Genomic DNA, 13422 nt, shown 5'->3' on the forward strand with positions numbered 1-13422 from the left:
CTCATGTTCTGTTTGCTTTTTGGCCCCTTCTGTTTCCCGTAGAAATTAATACTTTCGGAAACAACCATATTTGACGTCCTGCCAACATTCTTCTACCACGATAACAAGGTCGTCTGCATGGCGTCGCTGGAGGTACGCAGGCCGTCTAGAGTGTTTGCTGCCCGTCCGTCTGCACGGCCCAACCCTGAGCTGTGGCCCGACCCTGAGCGGCGCACCTTGCAAACGTGACCTTTTCTCTCCAGGGAAGGGGGCTACTTGTGTCCTCTCACAGAGAAATAAACTGAGCTCAGAGCAGTGAGGTGACTTTCTCAAGGCCACCTAGCCAGAGACAGCGTCAGGATCCACACTTTATCCGTCTTCTTGCAAAGTCCATGCCAGGAATACTGCTGTGCCCCGTGTCATCCCAGGCTCCTCCAGACAGGGCACAGCTTGATGCCACACCCCGGTGCCAGCCAGACGCACCTTGTCCAGACTTCTTACTCATGAGTATTGGGTATCTCGAAAGACTTTGCTGCCCGGAGCAGAGAACCCAGGCGGCTCCCTCGAGGCAGGGAAGGGCTTCTCTGGTGGAGCATCCGCTGGGTTCCCTGAGCACAAGAGCCCAGCGGTGTTCAGGTCCTCCCAGGAATGCCGCCTGCTTCCACTCCTGCAAATAGGAGGCTCAGCTCCTGTCCTCAGAACCTTCCTTAACGCTGGACTGAGTCCAGTGACTGATAGTTTTATCTCACCTTTGACCCTCAGGCTTGAAGTCTCTGCTCCCCGTGAGCTCCCTACCTTTTCCTGCATCTTTTAGATTCCATGGGTCACCACCCCTGCACACACACACACACACACACACACACACACACACACACACACACACACACATATATACATACACACCATGCCAGGTCTGCCATGGAGACTGGTTTGTGCCTTTGAGCACATGGCAGCCGCAGGGGACCCTGGGCTGGCAGTTGTCACTTTATAAGGAGTTCTTCTGAGGCCTCACTCTCAAGGCCAGCACACCCCATCAGACATGATGATTTTGACAAGTGTTAATCCCTACTCATGTCTGTGAGGGCTTTTTCTAGGATATACCCTTTAAAAACTTTTAGTTAGTTAAATTCAAGACAGAGTGGTTTTTTTGGTTTTGTTTTTTTTTTAATCCCTAAGGGTTGGGGTCCCCCAGCACACTCCAGTTCAGTGATTTACAAGGGCACACAGGGACTCAGGCCATCATGGTCACAAGTGTCGTGTGGCACTCAGAACGGAAGGCAGACAGGAAGGGCGATGCTGATGGGACCAGGGCGGGTCTCCCGAGGTCTCCTCCGCAGGGGATCACAGAGAGCGATGACATGTGTGTGGTGTAGTGCACCTGGGAGGCTCACGAGACACCAGGTGGTTTTAGCATCCGGGTTTTTTAATGGGGACTGGGCTCCGTCACCCTCTGCCTGGTGTGTGGTAACCTTAGAACTGAGGCTAAAAGCATGTGTCCGTCATGGAGCATCAAGGTGTTTAGGCCGCAGGAACTTCATTGGAGAAAAGTGGGAATCTGCCCCAAATCCAAGCTCCCGCAGCAGCCTCTCACGGACAGCACTGAGGCTGGCCATGCTAACCACGGCTCTCTGATTCCCACATCGGTTGCAAAGGTCTGGGACTGCATGGGCCAGTGTGGCTGCCACTCATTTGTGTTAGTGAGTGCTTGACGTGTGGCTTGTCTGCATTGAGCCTGTGTGCTGTATAAATTACACACCACTCCAGAGACTTAGTGTGGAAGAAAGGATGTAAGACACCCCAATACTTATTACATTGATTGCATGTTGATATGAAAATTTCTGGGGTATCTGGGGAAAGAGAAAATATAGATTTTTTTTTTTCCCTAAGTGGCTACTAGGAATTTAAAATTATGTGGCTCGTGTTACATTTCTGTTGGCTAGAGTGGAGTTAACAGGCTATTATATTAGCCCACGGGCCAACTCTGCCACTACTTACTTCTTTAAATAAAGTTTTATCAGAACACAGACAGACACTCACTTCTTCATGACGGCTTCCATGCCACAGCGGTGGGCGGAATCTAGGGCTGCGGCAGAAACGATGTCTCCCAGTCTGAAACGTTTGCTGTTAGTCTCTTGAGAAATCCCCCGTCATGCAGCCAAGAGAGCCCGCAGAGGCCCTGTGCACACGGCCCTCCCCCCGCCGGTCCCTGTGAATGCCCACTGTCCTTCTGCTCCGGCAGGTGTATGTGCGGAGAGGCTACATCGCCTACGAGCTGAACAGCCTACAGCACCGGGAGCTCCCAGATGGCACCTGCGTGGTGGAGTTCCAGTTCATGCTGCCGTCTTCCCACCCCAACCGGTATGGAGTGGTTTCTCCCTGTTTCTGCCCTCCCTGTCTTATCTCTGGAAGGATCCAGCAAGCATGTCCGGCTGCTGGGGAGCCGCAAAGGAGACCCTTCCCCACCTGTAGGTCTCCCGCAGCCTTGCACGCTCATCTCTAGAATGCAGAGAATTACCCATGTCCGTCCCCTGCTCCTTGACACACGTGTGCTGCCTTAAAAGACGGTGAATGAGCATGAGATGACAGTGTAGCCTCTCAGCCACACCGCAGCAATTAAAAAAAGTGCTCGGCATGGGCCTGAGAGATGGCAACACCACACTCATCGTTTAGGACAGGAGAACGTTTCCTGAGTCCGAGTTCCCGTAGGCCAGCTAAGGGCCAACGTGCAACAGCCCTTATTCCCAGGAGGGCCAGGGCAGCTCTGGCCTCTGTGCATATCCTTGTTCACACTTCATGGACTCACCCCTCGCACACCTGAGTCCAGAGTCCTCACGTGACCGGACTGGATTGGTTCCTGGGAGCGGTGGCCCTCTAAACCTTTAACACCTACTGACTTTATCCCGAGAGAGATTTGATGGGAGGAGAATGAAGTGATCCCAGGACCAAACTTGCCTCCTTACCAGCTGCCTAGAGCTGGGGCTCTCCAGGGGAAACTGAGGCTGGGAGCTTACCTCCTCTGTGTGTCTGTGTTCACCTCTTTGCGTTGACCTTGGACCCCTATTGGGACTGAACTTTGAATGCATCATTCATTCATGTATTCATTCATTCACTCGCTCACTCACATCCTGGGCTCCTCGTCTACTCCTTGTCCCCAGGAGTCTGATGCGACCCCTCAGCACCTGCCCCTAACTGCAGCCTCCCCATGTAGTCCCCCATTTCAGACCCCACCTAGGGAAGGCTCTTATCCTGCTCCGGCTTCCCAAAAAAGCATCCTACACAAGAAGAGCTGGGGGCAGCTGCCTCAGCCTCTGTCTCTTGTCACCCTGCAGGATGGCCATGCCCATCAGCATTTCTAACCCCGACCTGCTCAGGCACAGTACAGAACTCTTCATGGACAGTGGCTTCTCCCCGCTGTGCCAGCGCATGGGGGCCATGGTCGCCTTCAGGAGATTCGAAGAGTTCACCAGGTATGTTGGGTGGAGGAGCTGCATGGCCCTTCCCCGACCCCCAGCCACTCATTCACGAACACTTGGGGCTCCCGGAGACCCAGACCCGGGCACAGCAGTTAAGAGTTACAGACCCGGGCGTGGTGGCACACGCCTTTAATCCCAGCACTCGGAAGGCAGAGCCAGCGGATCTCTGTGAGTTCGAGCCAGCTGACTACAAGTGAGCTCCAGGAAAGGCGCAAAGCTACACAGAGAAACCCTGTCTCGAAAAAAACCAAAAAAAAAAAAAAAAAAGAGTTACAGACCCCTTAGGGAGTGACGCCCCTAAGGGGCGTGGCAAGATAGCCCAAGTTCTGGCATGCGGCTGCACCGCAAGGACCGACCACATCCTTCTGAGGCAGGAGTCCCTCAGCTCTCCCCTGTCCCACACCCCCAGGAACTTTGATGAAGTTATCTCCTGCTTTGCCAACGTGCCGACAGACACCCCCCTCTTCAGTAAGGCCCGCACCTCCCTGTACTCCGAGGACGATGGCAAGGTAAGCCCAGTGGATAGTGTGCGGCAGAGGGGAGGGGCGGGCTGTGGCCCCCCACCTCTGGCCCCCAGCCCTCGGTTTTGGTTTTTTTCTCTTGCAGAGCCTTCGAGAGGAGCCCATCCACATCCTGAATGTGGCCATCCAGTGCGCCGACCACCTGGAGGACGAGGCGCTGGTGCCGATTTTCCGTACCTTTGTACAGTCCAAGGTATTCCCAGAGGACAGGCTGTCGTCACCTGCTCTGTGTTGCTATCACAAAATACCTGAGGCTGGGAAGAAAGTAAAAAGGTTATGGTGGAGGGGGTGAGAGAGAAGGCTCAGCGGTTAAGCGCTCTTATTCTTACAGAGGACTCAGTTCAATTCCCCGCACCCACGTGACAGCTCACAACCGTCCAGAGCCCTGTGGTATACACAGATATACACAGGAGCATAACACTCATATGCGTGAAATAAATCTAACCCTTTTTTCTTTTTTCTTGAGAGCTTGTGTAGCCCACAGTTCTGGAGGCTGAACCAGCAACTATGTCTGGTTCTCACATGCAAGAGCGGGAGGGGGCGGCACTTGCTCTTGGTATAACCCCCCCTCACTGAACTGGCCCTTCCTGTGAGACCATTGGCCTTCTCCCAGGGTGTTGTCTCCAGGACCCAGTGACATCACTTAGAGGCGACACCTCCTCATGCCTTTCACACTGACTAAGCCTGTCAGTGTCCGTGATACCAGAGGCACAGGTTTCCACGGTAACCATGGAGGTGACAGGTTCCTTCAGGAGGAGGGCTGGGCATGGTGGAGGTGCTGAGCCCCCGAGGTGGGCTGGGGGCGTTTCAGAGGCACAGACCGCCCTAACTCTGCTGGTCCTAGTAACCAGTGCCGTGTGCAGAGGTAGCTGAATGTACGGACCTCAGCGTCTTCAGCAGTGATGCAGGAAGAGAGTCTCTCTCTCTCTCCCAGGATGATTTAGTGACCAAGGTTACACACACTTGTCTTGTTAGAAGCAGAGATAAGAAATCGTTAGAGGGAAATGGGAACTTTTGACATGGTGGTCACAGGTATGTGCAAACCTGTGGCGGTTGTCTCTTGCAGATGTCCTCACACAGGGCCAGCCGCTGTGTCTGTTCAAGACTTAGAGCTACAGACAGGTGTGAGCAGAGTGGTGGGTAGGGCACTGCCAGGCAGGCGGGAGATCATCACTGTGTGACCTCAGGCAGCTTCCTCCCCTCTGAGCCTCGGTTTCCTTATCTGTGAAATGGGACGCCGGAGATTCCGCCAGCCAGGCTGTCTGAACGTCAGTCCTTGACCCTCCTGACTTGGTCTAACCTCATGTCAGGAGTTCCAGCTGTTGGCTGTTCATCTGTCTGTCCGTGTACATGTGTCCTTACTGCACTGCCTCTGTAGGAGGGGGGCCTCTCCCCTCCACTGGGCTAGGCACCCTTCAGGGGACGCTCTTTGGTGCTTTCGGAGAAGGGATGCCAGGTGCTGAGTTCCGTTAACTGGGATGTTGTTTTTGTGGACGGATTTAGCCTTTATCTCTTTCATCCGCTGTTAAGGCTGTTCACCGAAGGAAACATTTCAAATGCAGACACATCTGAGCGGGTTTTATGTATTTATTTGCCGTTATTTATGTGTGTGTGGAGGTCGGAGGACGGCGTGCGTGAGTTGTTTCTCTTCTTCCACCGCGTGAGCCCTGGGGATCAAACCTGGATTGTCGGGGTTGGGTGCCTTTACCTGCTGAGCTCCAGAAACAGGTTGAAAGCAAGGCCACAGCCCCCTCCGCCAGGCAGGGTGTGAGGAATTATCTCCACGCCTCCGCTAATCTCTTCCTGACCCAGCTGACAGTGCTCCTGGGCTGTCAGCTGCTGCTCCACTATGTGAAGGGACCTCTGGACAGCTGCTGCCCTACTGTGTGAAGGGACCTCTGGACAGCAGCTGCCCCATTGGGTGAAGGGACCTCTGGACAGCTGCTGCCCCACTGTGTGAAGGGACCCTCTAAACATCTGCTGCCCCACTGTATGAAGGGACCTCTGAACTGGGGGCTACTTTGCCTGACCTCTGGCCACATCAAATACAGCTCAGCAGTTCTTGGGGTTCTTATCTAGGGGGGGGTGGTAAGGAGAGGTGGGAGACTCATCCCCGCAAGGATGGGCAGTGAGGAATCCCACAGTGTAGCATGGGTGCAGCATGGCTGTGGAGGGGAGCCACTCCAGGAGGCTAGGCATGATAGCAGAGCGATTGTGTGTCAGGTTTGATGCATTGAGAGAGGCAGGCTAGAAGGGTATGTGCCTAGCAGGGTGGTAGTGTGTGCATTTTTATTATTGAGACTTTTTGCATTAAGCATGTCTGTACACATTCGCATACATTCAACTCATGCTCACACATCCACGTGCATTCAGTCATGTGCTCACATATCATCGTGCATTCACTCATGTGCACATACAACTTCCTTAGCAAAGAACTCGTGATGCAATTAATCACCCACTGTGGTATCTTTGTTGTTATTTTTTAAAAGTCTTTCTTCTAACTTAAAGAAAATGTTGTGTATGGGGTGTTTTGCCTGCATGTGTCTGTGCACCATATGTGTGCAGTGCCCTTGGTGGCCAGCAGAGGGAGCCAGATCCCCTGGAACTGGAGTTAAAGGTGGTTGTGGGTGGCCATGTGGGTGCTGGGAACTGAACCTGGGTCCTCTTAGCTGCCAAGCCTCTCTCCAGCCCCTAGTGTCTTCACTTTGCTGTTAGTCTCTTCTCCTTTAAACCTGAGTGCTGGGATTAAAGGCATGCCCCACCACCCAGCCTGTCTTATTTGCTCCATTTGGGGAGCAGCTGAGAGCAATTCTGTACTTTCTTATATAATGTTTTAATTAGATCTAAAGAACTTATATGTCGTGTGTAGATATAGCTTGAAGAATTTTCACTCTGTTGGTCAGCATTCAGAGCAGAAGTGGATGCTCCTGGTTTCCCAGAAGACAGTGTGGCTGTGTCCTGACGGAGATCCATCTGCTCTTGGATTTTCCATACATAGCTCGCAGTCCACATTCCTGCCCACATCTCCTAACTTGTAGTGCATAACAGCATTTTGCTTCATTGAAGCTATAGGTTACCAAGTGTTTAACACAAGCTTTGAAAGTGTATAATTCAGACTGAGGATGTGGCTCAATGGTAGAGCTCTTGCCTGGCATATTATAGGTGCTAGGTTCAAATCCCATTACTACAAAAAAGAAAAAAGAATCACAAAATGTACAATTTGATGCTTTTTAAGAATTCTCACCGAGTTGCATGGCCTTCGTACTACCGTCTGTCAGCTTTAGAGCGTAGCCTCTCTGGAAATCAGAACCCAGAGCCCTCTCAGAGCCTTCCTCAGCCCAGGCAGCGCTGACCACTGCTCGTCTCTGTAGACTTGCTAATTTGAGTGTTCCCCGATAGGCGGTCTTTTGACTGGCTCTTTGCATTTAGTATGCTTGTGGGGTTCACCCACATAGCAACATGTGTCAGGACACCAGGCCTTTACTGACGAAATAATATTCCACTGTGTCTGTGGTTTTTAATGCAGAAACACATCCTTGTGGATTATGGACTCCGAAGAATCACATTCCTTATTGCCCAAGAGGTTAGTCCCAAGCCTTAGTTCATTGTCTTCTCTGTTCTCCAAGCCTCCAGGCCAGGTATTTGATATTCTCTAGGGTGGGGTAGAAGCAATTAGTTTCTAGAAAAATCTTTCCAGATGACTCATTCTGGAAATAGACCGAATTGTCTGTAATAATCACAAAATAGGCAGAGGAAGGGTTCGGAGTCTTGCTTGACTTAATCACCTCTTACACGGATTTCTTTTTGCAGAGAGAATTTCCCAAGTTCTTCACGTTCAGAGCGAGAGACGAGGTATGAGTGAAATGTTGACACCGTCCCCCCATGGGTGTCCTTCACGGGCATCCTTCACACCCCAGCTCTGCGGGCATGCTCAGAACCTGAGGTGTGGACCCCCACATTTCCCTGGATCTACACCGCCAGCAGGAGCCGCATCTCCTGCAGTGAGCTCCGACTCAGGACTCCCACTCACTTGATAAGCTTTGAGTTTGATGCTGTTCCCAGCTGCCCGCTTTATATATCAATATTGGAGCACAGCTACAACCGTTGGATTAGATATCACCCGTGGTTGTCACACTGTCACCAAGTCTGTTATGGTTCATCACCCTAAGACATGTGGTACCTGGGCCTTTTGAATTCCTATCTAGAGCAGGTGGCGTCACTCCCGGCACAGATTCAAGAGCCCAGCAAAGCTCAGCATTTTGTGTTTTGATTGATTCAGGCTCTGCTTCACTCAGTTAAACAGCATCCTTTTGTGGGGGATGTAGGGGAGACTTCTCAATTTCTCTCTAGTTCAGTTTCCAAAACTGAACTGTTGATTTTTTTGGGAGACTTATTCCTATAAAGAAGTCTTTGTTCAGAAGTTTCTTTCTTTTTTTTTTAAATTTATTTATTTATTTATTATGTATAGAGTGCACATATCCCTGCAGGCCAGAAGAGGGTACCAGATCTCATTACAGATGGTTGTGAGCCACCATATGGGTTACTGGGAATTGAACTCAGGACCTTTGGAAGAGCAAGCAGTGCTCTTAACCTCTGAGCCATCTCTCCAGCCCCCTTTGTTTGGTTTTTCAAGACAGTGTTTCTCTGTGTAGCTTTGTGCCTTTCCTGGAACTTGCTTTGTAGCCCAGGTTGGCCTCGAACTCACAGCGATCTGCCTGCCTCTGCCTCCTGAGTGCTGGGATTAAAGGCATGTGCCACCACCGCCCGGCCCATGTTCAGAAGTTGAAGACAGATAGCAGTCTTGTGGCTCTGGCATGTCCTGGGGGCAAGCGTGTGCACCCAGGAGTCAGTCTTACAATGCTTATGACCTCTAAATCGTTTGAGCCTCAGAGGTTGCTCATGATGAGGTTTTACAGTGAATGGGTCATTTCTGAGTCCCAAGGGTGGGCAGCATGGAGCCTGGACCGTTCAGGCGTGTCCTTACAGAGTCAAACGGACTGTCCTCTCTCTGGCCGGCCTACAGTTTGCAGAGGACCGGATTTATCGCCACTTGGAGCCCGCCCTGGCTTTCCAGCTGGAGCTGAGCCGGATGCGGAACTTTGGCTTGACCGCTGTGCCCTGTGCCAACCATAAGATGCATCTTTACCTGGGTGCCGCCAAGGTGAGGGAAGGGCTGGAGGTGACCGACCACAGGTTCTTCATCCGCGCCATCATCCGGCACTCGGACCTGATCACCAAGGTAAGGTGGCATGGGGTGGCTCCACCTGACTCTGAGCTCCTTCCCCATGCTCTGGCCTCCTCTTCCCCAAGTCCACACCTGGGCTGCTTGCTTGGGATCAGGAGGTGTGCTCAGTTTCTAGGGCCCTCCTTGCTGGGGATCGGGAGGTGTGCTCAGCACATAGGCCCTGCCGTCAGAGACACCCCAGCCAGGGGCACTTCAGTCAGATTCTTGTGTTTTGTGATGTTTTCTGTGTGAGAAGAAGGCTGAAGGGGTGGGAAGATACCGGTGTGTTCAGGGAATTTCTTGTTTGCAGATTGACCACGGGTGATCACATTGTGAAAATTCAAACACCGTTACAAATCATTTTAAAGTCAGGTGAAGGGTAGGGAGATGGATGGTTCAGTAGATAAAGCACTCGCCATGGCAGCCTGAGGAACGGGGTTCAGAGCCCAGAGCGCTGATGTTTCAGGACGTTTTACTTGTGGACCGTGCTCTGTGTGAACAAAGACCCGTTCATGATGCCTTCCATTTCTTTACACGCCCCTGGACACACTGTACAGGTGTGTGTGTGTGTGTGTGTGTGTGTGTGTGTGTGTGTGTGTGTGTATAGAGGGGGGTGATTTTAAAAAATCAAATCTGCCACTGATAGATTTAAAAAAAAACAACTTTAAAAATTACATTTACACATATATTTATTGGGGGCGGGAGTACCGAGGCACGTGTGTACAGGTCAGAGGACAGCTTGTGGGCATCAATTCTCTCCTTCTACTGTGTGGGTTCTAGAGATCAAACTCAGGTCCTCGGGGCTCGGCGGCAAGCACCTTTCTCTGCTGAGCCGTCTCCCAACCATTCCCTGATGCCACGGCCCCGGATGTCAGAGCATCAGGGAGCAGAAGACAGGAGGCTGACTTGGACACGCAGCCTCAGTTTCTTCTTGCCCTCTGCGTCTGCCCAGACGCACCAGCAGGTGGGGGACGTGGGCTCCCCCCAGCCAGGTGCGGGCCCTGGCGCTGAGGCTGGCCTCACTCCTCTGGCAGGAAGCCTCCTTCGAGTACCTGCAGAACGAGGGTGAGCGGCTGCTCCTGGAGGCCATGGACGAGCTGGAGGTGGCATTCAACAACACCAGCGTGCGCACCGACTGCAACCACATCTTCCTCAACTTCGTGCCCACTGTCATCATGGACCCGCTCAAGGTTATACGCTGGGGCTCCCCCGGGCTCTAGGTGCATTTCCCCACGGTTCTGCATGCCACACTGCTCTGGGGTTGGGTCTCCTGGCCCTCCAGCCCTGAGGTTCGGGATGAAGAGAATAAACCGCCAGTCAGCCCCGATGGGGATCGGACATGTTCAGCTGAAAGGCCTGGCAGAGCTTATGTCCTCTCCAGGCTCTGCCGGGCAGGATGAGAGCCTGAGGTCTGAGGCTGGGGCATTGTGGGCAGGCCGCTTCTGCAGTAGGTAGACCTTGGTGGTGCTGATTCAAGGACCAGAGAAGACTTCAGTTTCTGTAGGGCTCACAGAACCCATGAGGACCCATGCTGATGCCCTGGCCTGACTAGTTCACACAGTCCAGAAGAAAACTTGTGCATGGGCCTGAGAGACACACAAAGATGGGGTGACACATGAAGATGAGTCACCCCGTCACCGGGGCATGTAGCTCAGTGGTAGAGCATCTGCACGGAATACACCAGGCCCTGGGTTCCCGCCTCATCGGTTGTTAGCAGTTAATAGTTTGTGTTGGGTGCCAGGCGCCTTGCCTCACGCACACTCCCTGGCCCCTTGCTGTCCAGCACTGCCTTGGCGTGCAGGGTAGGCTCTGACGGCGCTGCGTTCCTCGGCAGATTGAGGAGTCAGTGAGGGACATGGTCATGCGCTACGGCAGCCGGCTGTGGAAGCTCCGCGTGCTGCAGGCGGAGGTCAAGATCAACATCCGCCAGACGACCACGGGCAGCGCTATCCCCATCCGCCTGTTCATCACCAACGAGTCTGGCTACTACCTGGACATCAGCGTCTACAAAGAAGTGACCGACCCCAGATCCGGAAACGTAAGGGCGGGCCGCCACAGCGTCTCGAGTCTCAGTAGGCGCCGCTGCCTGGACGTCAAGACGTGGGTGGAAGCCACCGTTGTGGCCCTCGCCTCGCCTTGTCTTGGGTCATGGCGGCCTCTAATAAATAGCTTTGGGGTGTGATAGGCATGGCCGTTCCCTGTCTCTTTACCCTCCCAGACAGGGCCACGCAGGGCCACGCAGCCCCACGGCAGAGTCCATCCGTGGTCATGCTGCAGGTGGGAAGTAGACTGTGTGGCAGTTACCACGCAGAACTCACGCTGGTCCACCGGGAGAGACACGTTTCCCCCGACCACCTTGCAGAAAAAGAGTTTTGTAAAAGAACCCAGAACTATTTTACATGCACACACACATATATATACACACATATATATGTATATATGTGTGTGTATACCTGCATATATATGTATATATATGTGTGTGTACCTGCATATATAGGTATATATGTGTGTGTGTACCTGCATATATAGGTATATATGTGTGTGTATACCTGCATATATATGTATAAATGCACTTTTTATTTTGAAATGATGAGACTCAAAACCCTCAGGTTGCAAAAATAGGATATAACAAAATCTTGGATGGGGTGTCCCCCTTACTCAGATTTCTCAAGGACACATTTCAGTTGACTATAGTAACGCTACCCAAACGCTATACCATGACACAGGTGTAGCACTAACGGTGTGATCCCCATGGTTCTTTTCTGGATACCTTGGGGGTGGGTCTTGCTGCCATCTTCACACGGGAGCTCTGCCCCCTGTCTCCCACGGGTCCTGCTCTGGTTGCCACATGGCAAAGGACATAAGCTCTGCACCGCGGATCTGCCTCTCCATTGAACTTTTTTTGAGGACTCAGGTTGGGGTGGGACTCAAACCCAGGACCTCTGGGAGAGCAGTCGGCGCTCTTAACCTCTGAGCCACCTCTCCAGCCCCTCTGCTTTTTCTTTCTTTCCGTCCAGATCATGTTTCACTCCTTCGGCAACAAACAAGGAAGCCTGCACGGGATGCTGATCAACACGCCGTACGTCACCAAGGACCTGCTCCAGGCCAAGCGGTTCCAGGCACAGTCCCTGGGGACCACCTACGTGTACGACTTCCCGGAGATGTTTAGACAGGCAAGTCCTGGGGCTCAGGTGTGCACCCCCCTCGAGGGGCCCTTGCCACGCTTCCACCAGAAGCCGACCCTTTTCCTACGTCATTCCCTCTGGATGAGGTCTTCCTGGAGAAACGTGAAATAGTGCAGGAACGACTTCATGGTACCTTCCCCCGAGATAAACCTAATTTTATCCTGTTGATAACGACGCACTACAGAGCATGAAAAACAAAGGGAACTGGGAGGAAAAAAAGAGAGAAAAGTAACTCAGAGTCTATGACCTGTGACAGACTGCCCAGTATTTTAATGTTTGCTTCTGGTTTATGTTGTTTGCATGTGTGTGTATGTGTTGGTGTGTGTGCACATGCATGCATGTGTGTGTGTGTGTGTGTGTGTGTGTGTGTTGGTGTGTGTGCACATGTGTGCATGCATGTATGCGTGTGTGTATGTGTTGGTGTGTGTGCACATGCATTCATGTGTGTGTAGGGGCCAGAGGTCAACGTCTGGCGTCTTCTTTATTTGTTCTCATCCCCATTTTTTGAGGCAGGGTCTCTCAGTGAACCTGGAGGTTGCCGATTTGGTCAGAGTGGCCGGCCAGCAAGGCCCCAGGTTCCTCCTCTCGGCATCTCCCCAGCAGGTTTTTACGTGGGTGGGGGTTGATCCCTGGTCCTCGTGCTTGTGAGGACCCCGCTTTACTGACTGAGCCATCACCTCCTGGCCCTGCTTCTGATCTGTTAGCTGCTGCCTGCCAGGCCCCCTTCTGAGGCGAGGCAGACCATGGAGAGGAGTAGGCGCAAGTGTATGTGTGCATATGTGCATATGCATATATAATGTACACTTTGTTTTAAAGTCATTGTTTCACTGTAGTCAAGAAGTCATAAAAATAGTACCAAAAAGAAAAAAAAAACCCAACAAAAAACACTGAACTCAACATTCCCATGAGGCATTTCCCCAGTGACAACAGCGTTCCTGTGTTCAGGTCCCCAGTGATGCCTTCTGGTTGGTCACATGTTACCAAGACAGGAGATTGATCCTGGTGCAGCTGATAACCTATTCTCTGACAGTCTGGGGAGC

General features: G+C 52.3%; 1 protein-coding gene across 1 annotated transcript in view; it reads left to right on the plus strand.

The window, feature by feature from the left end:
• The window catches only part of Acacb (acetyl-CoA carboxylase beta), a 48619-nt gene that overhangs the window by 18305 nt on the left and 16892 nt on the right, over positions 1 to 13422 (plus strand). Inside the window, 11 exon segments of the mRNA XM_037198611.1 lie at positions 43 to 132; positions 2219 to 2337; positions 3309 to 3446; positions 3862 to 3961; positions 4059 to 4166; positions 7500 to 7556; positions 7784 to 7825; positions 8997 to 9212; positions 10232 to 10387; positions 11032 to 11235; positions 12215 to 12370. Coding sequence (XP_037054506.1) covers positions 43 to 132; positions 2219 to 2337; positions 3309 to 3446; positions 3862 to 3961; positions 4059 to 4166; positions 7500 to 7556; positions 7784 to 7825; positions 8997 to 9212; positions 10232 to 10387; positions 11032 to 11235; positions 12215 to 12370 — 1386 coding nt within the window.

Source organism: Peromyscus leucopus, chromosome 23 (assembly GCF_004664715.2).
Source record: "Peromyscus leucopus breed LL Stock chromosome 23, UCI_PerLeu_2.1, whole genome shotgun sequence".
NCBI classification, from domain to species: Eukaryota; Metazoa; Chordata; class Mammalia; order Rodentia; family Cricetidae; genus Peromyscus; species Peromyscus leucopus.